We start from the raw sequence: 18334 nt of genomic DNA on the forward strand, positions 1-18334 counted from the left end.
TGTAGCCAAATCTGTTTTGGTCACATGGTCATGTGTTATCTGAGGCCACCACCTCTGTTCACAGAAGATGTTTCCAGTTTAATATTGATGGCTTCCTTCATACCTTACTCAAATCTGTCTTCACTGTCCAAAATGTCCAAATTACAGTATTCAAGTAATGTGCTGATAAAGGATTTCTTCAAAGCATGAGCACCTAAATGATGATATATGCCTCATTTTGCAGCACAGTGAATATCAAGTGTTACTCTGAGGAGGAGCCCAGTTCTAAGCCTGCTTTAGATTCAATGAGGGATATTGTTTTGCAGCATTTTGCAGCTCTCCCTTTAGAGGGCTCAGGGTTCATCTGCTGTCACAAAGTAAAGGTCATTTGCATTTAAATACACCATTTAAGCTTCATCACTTTCACACTGTCAATATCATTATTTTCAACATTTAGTATCCAACTAATCTGCTCCCAGAAATGGAGCTGATTATTTCTTTCTGACACATCACAGCCTGCTGGCCAGAGTCGCTGAGAACAGATTTATACAGAGGGAATGCACACGATGTTATCAGACATGTGACTGTTCTCTGGTTATGCTTGGTTACATCTCACTGAGCAGCAAAAAGACAGCTTTCTCAATGACTCCGGACTGTTTGACTGGCTCAAAAACACAGAAAACGTGTCTAAAATGGGAAATAGCTAATGTGCAATCAACTGTGCCAACAGATTCAGAAAGATGTCAGACTTTCCTTTTGGAGTCTTCCAAAAAGAGCCAAAATGCATCTGTATTATTCATCAAGAAAAGGGGGATTTAGACTAAGAAATTCAGATTTCCAGGAAATACTTAATGCCAGTAAGTTTGACATTAGTAAATATAATATATTGCACTAGATCTTGATAAACCTAGACAGGCTGTTTAGACACTAGGCTATGACTTAATTCATGCTCAAGGTTTACAAGAGTGTATGGAGTGAAATTGGTGTCATGAAGTCGGTGTTGGCCTGTGTGTTATTATTAAACATTGATTAACTACTCTGTCATAAAAAGTGTCCCTGCCACTTAAAAATAACTATAGAGGGAAATAACACTTGAATCCAGATGACCCATCTTTCTATCAGCACTTAAATGCATCATGTATTTGTGGCACTGTGAGGAGTCTGGAGGCATTACAAATACTCACAACTCCACTTGCACATGCAAGCTATCCATCCATTAAACAATCTGCTTATACAGAAAGCTTTGTAAATATGAAAATTATCACATATCTGAGCTCAAGGCTAAAACATACACATGCAAAATACTATTATTTGTGTATTTTGTAACAATACTCTGTAAAGGAATTCCTCATGTGATTAAATTGTTTGATATTTGTGTGTGCATTTGAACACACATTCGTTAAAACCCAAAGTTACTCACAAATTGTTTTACATATTTGTAAATCATGTAATACCAATTTGTAACTATTGTGAGTCCAATTTCACTCCATAAATGTTGATTGGGGTCTTCGTCACGTTAATCTTCCTGACAAAGCCCACAGTGAAATACAACTAGACCTTTACACTTTTAATTTCATTGATTTCATATAGTTAATAAATTTTACATTACATGTCCATAGTTCAAAAAGTCTTTGATAGGTTGTTAAGACCCCTGTCAAGACCATTAACTCAAGTTAACTGATTACAGCTCAATTCAATATATTTGTATGGTGCCAAATAATGACATATCAAGACACTTTTAAAGATACAGTCACTGTAACCCAGTTATAATTTGATAAAATAAATCATTATAATTCACATGAATTTAGTTCATTATAATTTTTTTCATATAAGCCAATTTAAAAAAAAGATGCCTTGCTTAGCAAACTGATGGATTGCATCAAATCTTCAATCCCCCATCCTGAGCTACACAAGGTGACAGTGGGGAGGAAAAACTCCCTTTTACTGTAACAAGAAGGAAAACCTCCAGTAGAACCAGAACTATGAAGGGTAACCATCTGCCTCAAACAGTTGGGGGTTGAGATGAGTAGTGGTGGCAGCCATGTCGAATGTTTTGCCTGTCAGGGGGTGTGATTTTATTGTCTAGGTAGAAAATTGATGTGCGTGTTTATCCACTTTTACATTTGGTTACGTGGGCAACAGTTTCTGACCATTTAATCTGCCTGAAAGCACCTTTCTGAAAAAATATTTCAACTTGAAGCACTTAGAGTGGAAAAACAAACAAACAAAAAATAAATAAATAAAAAGGTGGAGCACAAAGAAAATTTGCTGTAAAAGAAAATACTATGTGGACACAAGACCTTACGAGGTTAATGGTCTTCACTTGAGAAGAGAATATGTTCCACAAAGTATTTTGCTATATTTTTATCATCTCCCATTCACAAAAACATTTATGCAGCACTCCTTATTTTACATACACGTTCTTTATATGTGCATTAAGGGCAATATCCTCAGTGTCCTGCAGGACTCTTCAACAATGTGTCTGACCCAAGAGCAAATGTTGCAGGACATAATGAGTCCAAGTCCATGTTAATAAAAAACATGTAGACTGGATTATCCAACTCCCATGACTCCCTCAGAAACATGAGTTGCACAGTTTCTGAGTCCCAGGGTGTATGCGTGAATTTTTCTATTCAGTTTTAGGATATAAGCATGACAAGGTCAAGTTCCTGAGTCCCGCTAGGCTGCTGCAGTCACATTAGCCTTCCAGAGAAACACATTTCATATGTAGTTTTGCACATGCGAGACATATGTGGAACACGTGTGAAACATATTTTGAACATGGTAATATCATGTAAAACCCATGTATCACATGTGATTACATGGGTTTCACATGTGATCATTTGATTTCACATGCAATTATATGGGTTTCACATGGTAATTCACATGTATTTCATATGTGAGTATATTAGTTTCACATCTGACTATATGGGTTTCACATGCAAGTATATTAGTTTCACACAAGAATTATTATGGGTTTCATGTATAATTATATGGATTTCACATGCGATTATATGTGTTTCACATGGAAATTTAGATGGCTTTCACATGTGATTATATGGGTTTCACATGTGTTTAAATAGATTTCACTGGGATTATATGGGTTTCACATCTAACTATATTGGTTTCACATGTCATTATTTGGGTTTCAGATCTGACTATATAGGTTTCACATGTGATTAAGTGGATTTCACATGGAAATTTACATTGGTTTCACATGTGATTATATGAGTTTCACATCTGACTACATGGGTTTCACATGTGACTATGTGGGTTTCACATGGAAATTTTTATGGGTTTCACATGTGATTATATTGGTTTCACATGTGATCATTTGATTTCACATGCAATTATATGGGTTTCACATGGGAATTCACATGTATTTCATATGTGAGTATATTAGTTTCACATTTGACTATATGGGTTTCACATGCAAGTACATTAGTTTCACATAAGAATTAACATGGGTTTCATGTATAATTATATGGATTTCACATGAGATTATGTGTTTTACATGGAAATTTAAATGGCTTTCACATGTGCTTAAATGGGTTTCACGGGGATTACTGTATATGGGTTTCACATCTGACTATATTGGTTTCACATGCGATTATTTGGGTTTCAGATCTAACTTTATGGGTTTCACATGTGATTAAGTGGGTTTCACATGGGAACTCACATGTATTTAATATGTGAGTATATTAGTTTCACATCTGACTATATGGGTTTCACATGTGATTAAGTGGGTTTCACATGAAAATTTACATTGGTTTCAAATGTGATTATATGGGTTTCACATCTGACTATGTTGCTTTCTCATGCGATTATTTGGGTTTCAGATCTGACTATATGGGTTTCACATGTGAATAAGTGGATTTCACATGGAAATTTACATTGGTTTCACATGTGATTATATAGTACTTTCATGTAAGATTTAACATGGGTTTTATGTATAATTATATAGATTTCACATGCTATTATATGGGTTTCATATGGAAATTTAGATGGGTTTCACATGTGACTATATGGGTTTCACATGTGCTTAAATTGGTTTCATGGGGATAACTGTATATGGGTTTCACATGTGATATGGATTTCAAATGTGTTATATGGGTTTCACATGGGAATTTAGATAGGTTTCACATGTGATTATCTGGGTTTCACATGGAAATTTAAATGGTTTCACATGTGATTTTATGGATTTCACATGCAATTATATGGGTTTAACATGGGAATTTACACGTATTTCATATGTGAGTATACTGGTTTCACATGGAAATTTACATCAGTTCCATGTGATGAAATGGGTTTCATATGAAAATGTTTAAGAACCACATGTTCCCTATGCGCAAAACAGAGTTTCACATTTGTAAAATCACATGGAGTCACATATGAAATGTGTGTTTTTTTCTATCAGGGCAAATTTACCAGGAAACTCAAATGTACTGATGAGTTAAAGGTGATTTTAAGGATGTTAGACAGTTCACTAACAAGATGACTATATTTTGAAAGGTACAGATTTTTGGTGTTGTTTTTATAAAGTCTGTACCATTATTAAAAACTTAAACTTTAGTAAATCTGTTATCAGATTACTATATATTTAATCTGTGTAAAATTATACATTATTGAATATCAAAAAGAAGTCACCCGAAGAATTCTTAATGCTCATAAAATCCTTCTGGAGAAAAGCATTTTCTCTGGTTTTCTAAAAGAAAATGTTTCATGTTGGTCTGTTTAGTCAGTATAATTGTCATTCTCATTGTATCCGCAGCTCATGCTGGCAGACCAGAACTAAATAAGGGATTCCTGTATTGCCTCAGTTCTCCTCCTTTCGTGCCCTACTTTTCTTTGACAAGCTCATCACTGCGTTTCCCTAATTCCCTCTTCCCCACCCCTTCTAGTCTCCCTCTCTGTCATTTCTTTGCATCAGTTTTCTTTTTAAATGGTAGACGAACTGCATCTATGTGGCAGGTTTTACTTTTGTTGCCCAGTCAACGCTTTGACATTCATCCATTCATACAAGCCTTCCTGCAGCACTGCTTCATCTACAAAAGTTGTTTCCCTTTTCCTCATCACACACATGAACCGAGTGGGTGAAACGTGGGATTTAGTGTCTTATCCAAGGATGCATAGAAATGAAGACCAGAGAAGCTGGGGATGAAACCACAAACATCCTGACTGCTCGATGACTCCTCTGTCATTTCTTTCTTTGCCTACCTGCATTCAAATTTTTCTCTTCCTGTTATATTCAAGTACAGAAATCAATATCAGGGCACATGATTGAGGTCAGCATTAATGTGCTCTGATATCGATGCCAATGCTTACAGTTTTTCTCCGTTGCTAAAACACTAAACCTCATTATCTGAACCAAATTCTCAGTGGCCTTAATACAGTTTTGGAATCAAACACTCTTTTGGCTAAACCCCAAACACTGTTCAGGTACTTAGACACAACTTGCAAACCTCATTTATTCTGTTTTGCTAAACCTTAAACACGTTGTCAGTCACTAAACACTTATCACACTTGTGATACTCTTGTGTTGCATAACTGTAAACATTGGCAGTAAAATGTGAACACAGCTGTCATCTTCTACACACAACAACTCACAACTGAACACGCAAATTTCTGGTGATGTGAGTTCAGAGTGTACAGGTGGAAAATTTTCATTATCTACAACAGACAGAGATGGAAAGGTGGTGCAACAGGAAGGAGGCAGACGAAGAGGCAGAGGAAGACCAAGAACAAATCTCACTTCTTTGTAGTAAGCATCATCATATATGTATATATAGTAAGAAAGGTAATGTTCACCATAAGTTCTGTTTGTGGAATTCCTCTGTAATGTGAATGGCTGTGCTTTTCTCCTAAAAATAACCTCTCAGTGTTGAAATGGTTGTCCAAAATGATGCTGACCAACTCTATGAAATCCAGCTGAGAGAGACTGAGGACAATATCAATGCTGATGGAACAGTGTCTCTATCAGCTAGCGACCATGTCCTCCAACACAACAGACTGAGTGTGAAACAAGTGTACAGAGTTGCCTTTGAGATGTGACATAGTATGTGCAGGTAAGTGTAACCTGTACGCTCATGCTTCAGCACAATCCATGTTCGCAGACCTGCGTTACTCTAGGCTAGTAGTTACAGTTGATGCTTCTATAGTATTGTAAACTATAATGTAATGTACAGTAAATAAATCTAGAGGGATTTTACTGTAAATACAGTATTCCAGAAGTCTGTCTTTCTGTATCACTTACTGCACTAAACTACATCTATTTTTATTGTGTTAATATACTTTTACTTGCCGTGTTTATGATTTGAACACATTGTTTGATTGTGATGGAGAAGTCTGGAGTTTTGTGAATCTTTGGATTTGTGTTTAAGGCTGTGAGAAAATGGGTGGAAGATTTAAGAAATGTGTTTGAGCAGTTGTGAAAAACTGTAAATATAAACAATATGAATGTAGCAAAACTGACAAATGGGACCACAAATATCCCACCATAAACCATGAACCAACCACACTGTGGATAGTGTGGTTGGTTTTTCTGTTTTTTATTCAGGCTAGCCTTGGTTAACATTAAAATTGGTTTGATCATCTGAAACATGTTGACATATGTGATAAAAAAAAAGCCTCTGTAAGGGGACAAATACTTCTCTGCAGCACTCTATTTGCACGAGAACTTTGCATTCACAAGAAATATAATAATTTTTAAACATTTTATTATTTATTTGCTGTAACAATGCTTCTTGGCAATACATCTTATACAGTTGAAGTCTGTTTATTTCCTTTTTAAATGGTGCTACATTTGGAAGGAGCATGCATTTGTGGGATGCGTAGCATAGTTAAGTATCTGGGTTGAATCCATCAAAAACTGACCAAATCTTCTTTGCCTATGCCAAATAAACAGGCTTTCCAATGGTTTAAGATTTATTGCCAAGTATCAAACAATAAAGGAATAATCTTCCAAACAGTAATGTCCTTACTTTTTGTGCTAAGTGTAGCTAGCTGCCGTCACGGTTGATCACATAAAGACTCATTGTTTATCATGTCATAACTTGTCCGAGTTCTCTGATGGCTGCATTAATCATAACAGGCTGCAGCTACATTTATGATTGTGGTCATGGTTTTTATACAGACAGGATATTAAATGATGATTCACTCAGTTTCCATTTAACAATGTTTACTGTCTGCCTAATTTGCGATTATACCTTCCCCATCTATTGCAACACTACTCTCCTTTGTGCTTCTTATGCAGCACAAATATTGGTATTCTGGACCAGAATCTGCATCTAAGATGTTTTTTTTTTTATGTTGTCACATGTTGTATAAAATCTGGGTTGATGGAGTTGTCACAACACAGCCAGGAGCCAAGTGCCCACACAGTTAATTAACCTCAATGCTGTCATGTTAAACAGTTTCCGTCAAATCAAAGGTTAATACATCATAGAAAGCAAGAAAATACATCCAAATCAACACGGTACATATGTTTTTATACTGACAGAGCAACAGATTTTGAAAGTTGTGAAATCACACATTGCTTTAACAACCAGGGAAGTACATCCAAGCAGAATAAAACCAGCTGTACAGCAAAACCGTTTTCCACCCACGCTGCTGTATTTCTTTCTAATATGAATTCATTACCTCATCGGTCGTCTCAGCTCACATAATTCCAAGTTTCAGCATACTGTGACTGAAACTCTACGAGCTTTTTAATGTTTTAGAAGCCCGGCAGGTCAAAAAAAAAAAAAAAAAAAAAAAAAAAACTGGTTTTCACCCACTCACATTTTCCTCCACATAAGGGATAATTGGTGTTTACTTGTGGAATAAATTGTTGTTCATCCACTTCAGGTGTCTGGTTTCTTCAGAAGGAACCTTCGACTGATTTCTGCCATCTGTCTTTTTTGTGTTTTTTTTTTTTTTTTTTTTTTTTTTTTACTTACCTCAGGGTAAAGTTTACTTTCTCCCTCCTTTGTTTCTCACTCTTCATGTGGTTCCCCTCCCTTTCCTCCCTTTATCTTCTTCTATCATCTCATCTCGTACCAATATTTTTATACTGGCACAGCAGCAGATTTTTAAAAGTCTTTTTGAAGGTGGCGTTGCACAGTGCATAACAAGCTGGGTTGATGGTGGAGTTGACATAGCACAGCCAGTAGCCAATCGCCCACACTGTGTCAGGGACGCAGGACTGACAGAAGGTTGATATCAGCACCATCACGTTGTACGGTGTCCATGTGATGATGAAGGCCAGCAGGATGGCAAAGATGGTCTTAGTTACCTAAACAGAAGGGGGTAGGGGGGGACCAGAAAGCAGAAAAATGTTCTTAACGAGGTCAATTTTAGCCAGTTGATTCAATTTGGAAATGAATTTATCACGTTACCGGAACAGATTTTCCATGAAAAGAATATTTCTATTTAATGTTTGACTTCATCAGCTCTGTTATATCCAGAATAGTATTTAAAACTCTTCTACTCACATTTAAAGTTTTTAGTGATCAAACCCCATTTCATCTTAAAGATGATTCTGTATTTTCTTAACAGAACACTTCACTCAGACTGCAGGTTTACTGCCGGTTCCTAGAGGTTCTAAAAGTAGTACAGGAGGCAGAATCTTCCATTATCAGACCCTCTCTGTGGAACCAGCTCCCAGATTGGCTTTCAGGAAGCAGACATCATCTCTACCTTTAAGATCAAGCTTCAAACTTTCCTTATTGATAAAGCTTATAGTTAGAAATATAGAGAAGTATATGACATTGTCATTGATTTGTTTCTCTTTTCCTTTCTCATTAGATATCCCTGGCTTAGAGTTGTGGTGCTCTTTCCTGTCCTTTCCACCTCCTTTCGGTCAAAGCAGATGGCCGCCCTTCCCAGTTCTGGTTCTGCTGGAGGTTTAATTCAGGATGGGTGATTGAAGAGAAGAGAATATTTGATGCAATCCTTTGGTTTCCTTAGTGAGGTAATTATTTTTATGAATTTGATTATTTAAACACATTTATCTGCAACAGACAGCTGTTGACCCTGTCCAGGGTGTACCCTGCCTCTTGCCTTGAAGCTGCTGGGATAGGTTCCAGCACCCCAGAGCCCTGCAGTGGAGTGAATGGGTATAGAAGATGGATGGATGGACGGACGCACGAACAGACGGATGGATGGATGGATTCTCATCTCACTAATCTGCAGCAACTGTGTAATGTAATCATGTCAATATGGAGCAAAGTCCTTGAGGAAATTTTCCAACACCTTGTTGAATCTATGACACCAAGATATAAGGCAGTCCTGAAGGTAAAAAAAAACACAAAAAGGTTTAACTCTGTACTAGCAAGATGGACCTAACAATGTGGTCTCTGAGTATAGTTGGACTGCTGGGTTTCTTAAATTACTTAACATAAAAGTACAAATTTAACTTGTCAAAAAACAGCTTCTCTCATCATTAGAGTTTTTTGCAAAGTTTGACTTCATGCTTCATCTCGCTTTGATATTCTAATGACCTTTCAGACAGAAGGCGACATACACTGCCCTCACTGCTGCTTCAGCACATTGGTCAACAGAGCCATGAGAATAGAGCAAATTAGGCAGTTTTTAAATCTTTTTTGTTGGCAGGCGAGAAGCTCCCTGTGTGTTTGCAGCAGATGTGTTGCCAGCATTCATTTCTACCCCAGAAAGCAAACACATTTGGGCCCAATCTGACCTACTTTAGACACTTGTGGTTTAGATATCTTCCTTCCTACATTGTATGGACCAGATATGGTCCAAAAGCTGAGTTTAGGCAGTCACAAATGCATTCATTTAAGACCAAATGAAGGCAAAGAAAACCGCAGATGTGTGTTACGTTTCAGTCTTTATAAACATTATTTGTTAAAGCACTTGCCAACTTGGATTGAAACATGTTTCTGTTGAACTATCAGTTGTGTCAGGAAGTTCATTAGAACATTCACACACAAAGTTGGACCAGCAACTACCTCACTAACAGACCACAATATGTGAGGATGCGTGGCTGTGAATCAGATGTGGTAGTCTGCACCACGGGGGTGGACTGGTGTGATCAAAACCACCTGTTATTCAATACAAGCAAGACCAAGAAGCTTGTAGTTGACTTCCGCAGAAACCCCACCCCCCCACACATCATCCAGGGCTCACACATTGGGACAGCGGACTCATTTAAGTACCTGGGTGTTCACTTCAACAGAAAACTGGACTGCAGAGACAACACAGATGCCTAATATAGGAAGGGCCAAAGTCGCTTCCACCTGCTGAGAAGGCTGAGGTCTTTCCGTGTACACGGAGCTTTTATAACACCGTAGTGTAGCCTCTGCAGCCTTCTACACCATCGTATGCTGGGAAGGGAGCAGCACAGACAGAAACAGGAAGAGACTTAGCAAACTGGTTAAGAGAGCTGGATCTGTCCTGGGCTGCTCATTGGACACCACCAAGGATGTAGCAGACAAACAGGTGTTGGCCAAGTTAACATCCATCACAGGAAACTCCCACTTGTTGCATCCTGCTGTAGCGGCTCTGAGCAGCTCCATCAGTGCAAGGTTGCTACACCCCAGTGCAGGAAGGCGCTATAGCAGATCATCCATTCATTCATTCATACAGCCATCAGACTGTATAACAGCTCCATATAACACCCAATGTACAACTCAGTTCCTGTCAACCCAAACACACCATCAATCTGCCACCTCGTCACCCTGTCTATCTGCCACCCCATAATCTTGTCCGTCTACCACCTCATTTCCCTGTCTATCTCCCACCCCATCACCCTGTCTATCTGCCACCTCTTCACCCAGTCTATTTGCCACCTCATTACCCTTTCTATCTGCCACCTCTATCACCCTGTCTATCTGCCACCTCTTCACCCTGTCTATCTGCCACCTCTTCACCCTGTCTATCTGCACCCCGTCACCCTGTCTTTCTGCCACTTCGTCATCCTGTCTATCTGCCACCTCATTACCCTCACCCTGCTTATCTGCCACCCTGCCATCCTGTCTATCTGCCACCCCATCACCCTGTCTATCTGCCACCTCATTACCCTGTCTATCTGCCACCCCATCACCCTGTCTATCTGCCACCCTGTCATCCTGTCTATCTGCCACCTCATCACACCATCTGTCTGCCACCTCATTACCCTGTCTATCTGCCACCCCATCACCCAATCTATCTGCCACCTCATTACCCTAACCCTGTCTATCTGCCACCCTGTCATCCTGTCTATCTGCCACCCCTTCACCCTGTCTATCTGCCACCTCATCACACCGTCTGTCTGCCACCTCATTACCCTGTCTATCTGCCACCCCATCACCCAGTCTATCTGCCACCTCATTACCCTGTCTATCTGCCACCCCATTACCCAGTCTATCTGCCACCCCATCACCCTGTCTATCTGCCACCCATTCACCCTGTCTATCTGCCACCTCTTCACCCTGTCTATCTGCACCCCATCTGCCTGTCTTTCTGCCACTTCGTCATCCTGTCTATCTGCCACCTCATTACCCTCACCCTGTCTATCTGCCACCCTGTCTATCTGCCACCCCTTCACCCTGTCTATCTGCCACCCTGTCATCCTGTCTATCTGCCACCTCATCACACCATCTGTCTGCCACCCCATCACCCAGTCTATCTGCCACCTCATTACCCTCACCCTGTCTATCTGCCACCTCATTACCCTGTCTATCTGCCACCCCATTACCCAGTCTATCTGCCACCCCATCACCCTGTCTATCTGCCACCCATTCACCCTGTCTATCTGCCACCCCTTCACCCTGTCTATCTGCACCCCATCACCCTGTCTTTCTGCCACTTCGTCATCCTGTCTATCTGCCACCTCATTACCCTCACCCTGTCTATCTGCCACCCGTTCACCCTGTCTATCTGCCACCCTGTCATCCTGTCTATCTGCCACCCCTTCACCCTGTCTATCTGCCACCTCATCACACCGTCTGTCTGCCATCTCGTCACACCACATTGCTTTCCACTACTCCTTTTGTGCAATTATATTTGAATAACTAATTATTTTTTATATTTCTTAATTTATCACACTATACAATGTGTATATAGTTAGCTACTATAAAAAGCTCCCCCACCCCCTCCCTGCAGCCTGTGTGTGTCCTATCCTTTTTCTCTCTGGGACTGTCATTTACATTCTTGTTGCTGTGGCATGTAAATTTCCCCATCGTGAGATCGATAAAATCTTATCTTATCTTATCTTATCTTATCTTATCTTATCTTAGCTTAGCTTAGCTTATCTTTTTCCTTCATTTTGGCTTCTACTTCTGGGTCCATTAATCACTCTGGGCAGCTGTCAATCATGACAACCCCTAAAATCAAAGAAGGGGTAGAGATGCAGACATCTTGGTCTAATTTGTTTTGTGTCTTTTTAGGTTTCCATCAGGCAAACATGCAGCTGGCTTTATAGCTTTGTACTAAACTTCCTGAATATCTCTCTCTTTCTGTTCTGTGTAATTTTAAGTGTCTTATGACATATGATCACAGTTTTGCATTTTGAGACACAAGGTGAGTGCCATGGGACATCAGTCTGCTCCTTTATTGGCCTGAATCCACAATCATCTTCAACTCATAGCAAAAGCTTGTGATCCCCTTAGAATTTTAAACAATTTCCATCCATCATTTTATGTAATTGGAAAAGTTACCTGTCTAGTTATTTCTGTTTCAGCTTGTCTCTGCCAAATCAGATTGAGGGCTGCTTTCTGCCCCCTGGATGTGCATGCACTTCATTGATGATGTTGCACAGAAACCCATCTAATCTATGATTGGTATATAGCAGCAGACTGGGTGGCAGACTCCCCTCTAACAAAGCAAAAAAAAGGCAAACATGTCTCAGTTTTAACATCTGATATGTTGTTCATGATCTACAGGAAGTAAAGTATAGGTTTATGATATGTGCCAGTTATTGTAGTCTGTTTTTGTTCATGTTCTTCATTGTGTTCCAACATTGTCTGAATTAGGATTTTGTTAATAGAGACTTCTCAAAGAGCTTCAATGGACATGGGGTGTACCCTTAGGTACCCTTAACGTAGATGATGATATAACATTGTGCCAAAGCATCCCGGTAGTTTCCATGTGGTATGATTTCTCTATAACTGTTTGATGACAGTAACAACTGTGATTGGTGCGCTTGGTCTGTGTTTACATACTGAACCACTATGCTCAAATATAATGCCTCTATGGAGTGCGGATGTAAACCACTACAAACTCCAGTAAAACCAGGATTGCTCAGAATTCTGCCTGCAGCTATTTTCTTGCCGTCTTAAAAGCTTTTCCAGGCTGTGCAAAAACAATGCTTGTACACAATGTTTCTCTCTCCACATCTTTAGGTATTAAAGTAGTGTCATTGAAAATAAACGTGGCTGAATGTCCATAAAGTCTCAGAAACCCCTCTCGACAGCCTTGCTTTGGGGGTTTAAACTGTAAAGCAATGCTGACTCACGTTGTACAAGCATAAATACTTAGATCATTTATGTAGACTTTCCTCTGGGCCGTGCATTAGGCTCATATTTTACATAGAAGCTTAGATTTAGCTTGAGATGTGCTACTTTCTTTTTTTATTACAGCATAGAAGTCATCCAGCATCCAACCTGCATCATGTACAGCGAACATCTCAAGATCCAAAACTGTAGCCGAATCAAATATACAAACATCAACACAGCTTCACAGCTGTGGTCAGAACTGTAGACAAACTGAACGAATTTGACAAGAAGGGACATTGAGATGATGTTGTTTACAGATGAATCCCTTTTAAGGACATTTTGAGTTTGAGAATCACATTTTTGACCCTTCGTGTAAGTGTTTGGGTACACTGTGGAATATGTTTTCTTCTAAATAAATGTAACGTGACGGAAGGTTGAAAATGTAAACCACAGATGTCAAACTCAGGCCCGCGGGCCAAATCTGGTCATGAATTCTGCTTTTACCAAACTTTCCTGAAGAAGAATGTCCGGCCATGTGTTGGTCACCTCAAGCTGAAACAAATTTGGGTTCTTCAGCAGGACAATGATCCAAAACACCAGCAAGTCCATCATTGAATGGCTAAAGAAAAACAAAATGAAGACTTTGGAATGGCCTAGTCAAAGTCTAAAGACCTGAAAGAGTGGGCCAAAAGTCCACAGTGCTGTAAAAGACTGCAAGTTATAACAAATGCTTGACTGCAGTCGTTGCTGTTAAGGGTGGCCCAACCAATTAGGTTTAGGAGGCAATCACTTTTTCATACAGGTTTTTTTCTCCCTTAATAATAAAAACCTTAATTTAAAAATTACTTTTTGTGTTTACTTGTGTTGTGTTTGACTAAACATTTAAGTGTGACACACATGCAAAAAAAAAAAAAAAGAAACCAGGAAGGGGGCAAACACTTTTTCACACCACGATATGTGGGACTACTAACATCCAATCACTGCTCTGATCTGTAAAGTGCAGATGTGTACGTTTTCTTTTTTAAACTCCCAACACAGTTATAGATCCAGACACCTGTCTTCATTTAGAGCATGTTGCGTTTCCAACAGTAAACAGGGATTTAACACATCCTGAGTTGGCTACTGTTTGGGGAGATTGTTATCCAGTGTTTACCATCAGCAGCGCTTCAAATGTTACCAAACCAAGTGCGACATTTTGTTCACTGCAATGCGCACCATAAGCACTACTGTGTTTGTTGTGATGGTAATGAGAATAGCTGCACACGTTTCGATTTCTGTGATGGGCCATTTCATATATATGTTTGTCTGAGGCCTTTTTTCTGCTCTTAGTGTATATGCACATTTTTTGCAATTATGCAAACATTTACTGCTGTTGTGCTTTTGCATTAATGTGCACACACCCACTCTAAGAGAAATTCTTAGAGTAGGTTGGGTGGCATTAAAGATGATGCCGTATATTGTGGGTGGGTTTCAGAAAAACATACCAGGCCAGTTTCCCTCATATGAGGAATGCAAGGAGGTTTTTGCTTGAAGCTTCAAGCCCCGGGCTAACAGCACCAGATGGCCTGAAGATAGCTGTAGCTGCAGTGGCCGATGGCATAAACATGTACATAAACAGATAAACAGGTACTTTCTACCTCAATTCTGTATCAATCTGACGACACACTAATGTCTAATCATTGGTCCGTTTGCTTACTTAAATGCTGAAAAAATAGTGAAAGAGCTCCACCATGCCATTATTTCTTACATATTTTACTTTTAAGGGATAGCAAAGTAGGAAATTAGCTGTAAAATTATAAATTAGCAAGTGGCTTTTAATATGAATACTTAATACTGATGCATGATTTCTCATTTCATTCCTATTCTTTTTGTTGACTACCAAGCATCATTGTATAATGTACAATAATCCACCATCACAATGTCTCTCGATCACATCACCCACACACACACATAACATATTTCATACTTGTTCAGCATATTAACATACTTTCTTTTCTCTGGCAGCCATTTGTCTTTTCCTCTTCACTTGGCTTCTGGCAATGCTTGCAAACTTTCTTGCCACAGTCCTTGGACGGCTGATCGGAATTGAATGCGTCTCAGCTCCCTCTACAGGTGGGACAATCTCTATTGCGGTTATACATTCGTCTCCGGCCTGCTTCGTTACAATCTTTATCTTGGACCACCTTGAGCTTGAGTTAATCTTGGACACAGCAGAGTTGGCTGTTGCTGTGACAACTGGATTGGAATTCATTAATGCCTGCAATAAAAGCAAGAAAGATTTGTTAGGAAACTTTATTATCTGTTATGTGTGTGAGGTTACATGACTTAGGCATTCAATTACTCTTCACCACACCTGAGGAATGCTCCTCTTCTTAAAAAGCACATTTAAGCATATATTATTATAGCTGTCCTCAATTTCTAGATTTAATTTTCTAAAACAGTGCAGGAACCGGCTGTCTGAGCACAAGAAAGGTCCATTAGAGAAATACCTTCCTAGGTAATACCACAAGTTGTCTACACCTGAGACACTGGAAACTGCTAAACAACAACTTGGATCTCTTGCTGCCCAACTGAGAAGATATACCGGATCTGAACCAACCAAAGTGTACTCTCAGTGGCAACTTAATATGATGAAAACAGACCCTCTTAGGGCTGTGACTGAACACTGGTAGTCTATCCATATAGGAGAAGAAAGCATTGCATAGCAACAATGCTTCAAGTATTTAAGAGATCCAAGATAGAATCTCTGTTATGAAGAGCTGGACTGCACCAGGCTCTGACATAATACACACTTCATTAGCTTAAGAAACTAACTTCACTCAGTGAACATCCAGCAGCACAAATAAACCAGCTGCTTATGGATGGGACCCATCCTAAATGGTTAACCAAAGGTTTGAAAGACAACTTAACCTGTTACTGGCCAATAACCTGCCTCTCCACAACATGGAATCTCTGCATCACCTATGACCTAAACTCCCACACATGGATAATAATAAACGTTTGGAGCTCTACAACATCAACAGACTTCATAACTAAATGGGATTGTAGAGGACAACTCTAGAGATCAATTAAAAGATAGCTGCCCGTATTACTATCAAGTGTAGCAGGGAGATGCTTTGCCCCTGCAGTAGTTCTACATAGGCCTCAATTCTCTCCAGATCATCACAATGAGTTGCTATGGATACTGTTTTGAAGTGCAGCAGTCCCCTGCTCTAAATGGGTGATATGTAACTATGGATGGACTGAGACATCAACTAACTGGTTCACTTTACCAGGATATGTGAATATCATTTGGACAGGATAAATGCAACTAAGTGATTTAAGAAAAATTATTACAACTGAATGGTTTAAACTACCAAAGGTCAGAACACCTCATGCTCAGCATGGTTATAAATATCCAATGAAGTATTTCAGGCTAAATACAACCATGAACAGGCTGGATGGAAGTAAGCCGCAACCATGTGCTTACAAACAGTAAGGCAGGCAGTCAACTAAATGGGAAAAACAAAGTCAGAGCATCAACACATATGCTCTGCCAGTGAACGGATGCCCAGCATGTATAATACTCTGTCCACAGGAGAAGCTTGATGCTTTAGCTATCAAGACAAGAAAACCCCTCACAATGCATGGAAGGTTTCCCCCAAATCCTACGACTCAACATAAAGCAGAGAGAGGGAGGTCAGGGGCTAGTGAGCATAAGAATTATTACATGGGACAAACCAGCAAAGATCCAGGAACACACCGGAAGGGTTGCCCCTAGTGATGAGCTGTGAAACTGAGGAATATTCAAGAAAGGCTATTCTCCTTCTTGGGATGCACCACTGATAGAATAAAGAAGTTTTGAGAAGTCCCATCTGTGGCTACAGAAGGCTGGTCTGACGGACAACATAGAGGCACTAATCATGGCATGGATCTACCACGCCAGACAGGACCCCAGCTAGAGGCCGTACAAATAGGTGTCTGAGACAGTCCAAACCGGAATGAGAAGGGGCAAGATGCAGGCATGTAGGGCACACATGGATCACATAACCAAATGGTGGGAATAGGACCATCTGTAAGGAGAATCCCAAAGTTACAGTGGAAGATAGACCTGGATATGTTGAAAAATGGCAGCTCTAAGCTGCTGTGGGGCCGTCAGATTATGACTGATAAACTGGTGATGGCTAACTAACAGGACATCATAGTGGTCAACAAGCTACAGAAAAACTCAGTAGTGATAGATGAAAAGATTCCAAACAAATGAAACATAGAAAAGAAAGACCACAAAAAGCTAAAGAATTAGCAAGAGCTGAGAGAAAAACTGTGGATGTAAAGGTAGGAATATCAGTGAAATTCACAACATTTCAGGCCACAAAATCCACATCAGAAAAGTGGCTGCGGCAGATGCCAGGAACAGTGTCAGAGATCTCCATTCAGAGTGCAGTCATAGGGATGCTAAGACACAGCGCAGAGGCCTCAGGCCTCTGGTAGAGGTCCCAAGTGTAAAGCACCAAGCATCTTAGATCCAAGTGTGAACAGCCTCTCTGATCCTTTCCACTCAGTGTGTGTGTGTGGTTTTTTGTTTTTTGTTTTTTTCTTTTCCTCATTATCGCTGCTGTAGACATGGCATCACTCTGCAACAGAGGCCCAAAACACAAGCACAGCTGCTGACCATCTGAAACATTCCCTGGGGGAAGGTGGGGGAGGTTTGACAAAAGTTTAACTTCTCTGTTCAATAAACTGCTAATTCTCTGTGGTTCCAACTGCAGTATTTTTAATCTCTATCCCTGCTTAAGACAGTAATACATTGCTCTGTGCAATTTTCATACACGTGCACACATGCAGGTTTATACACTCATCAGCCACTTTATTAGGTCCACCTATTCAGTTGTGTCTTACAACAAATATCTAACCAGCAATTCACATGAAAGCGACTCAAAGCATTTAGTCATGTAGACATG

General features: G+C 39.8%; 1 protein-coding gene across 1 annotated transcript in view; it reads right to left on the reverse strand.

Annotated features, from left to right (window-relative positions):
- Positions 1–7309: 7309 nt before the first annotated feature.
- The window catches only part of chrm4a (cholinergic receptor, muscarinic 4a), a 59918-nt gene continuing 48893 nt past the window's right edge, over positions 7310–18334 (reverse strand). The window contains exons 6-7 of the mRNA XM_041979296.1: positions 15382–15651; positions 7310–8251 (exon numbers count right to left, since the gene is read on the reverse strand). Of these exons, the coding sequence (XP_041835230.1) occupies positions 8006–8251; positions 15382–15651 (516 nt within the window). The 3' untranslated portion in view covers positions 7310–8005. The remainder of the gene's footprint in view (positions 8252–15381; positions 15652–18334) is intronic.

Source organism: Melanotaenia boesemani, chromosome 24 (genome assembly GCF_017639745.1).
Source record: "Melanotaenia boesemani isolate fMelBoe1 chromosome 24, fMelBoe1.pri, whole genome shotgun sequence".
NCBI classification, from domain to species: Eukaryota; Metazoa; Chordata; class Actinopteri; order Atheriniformes; family Melanotaeniidae; genus Melanotaenia; species Melanotaenia boesemani.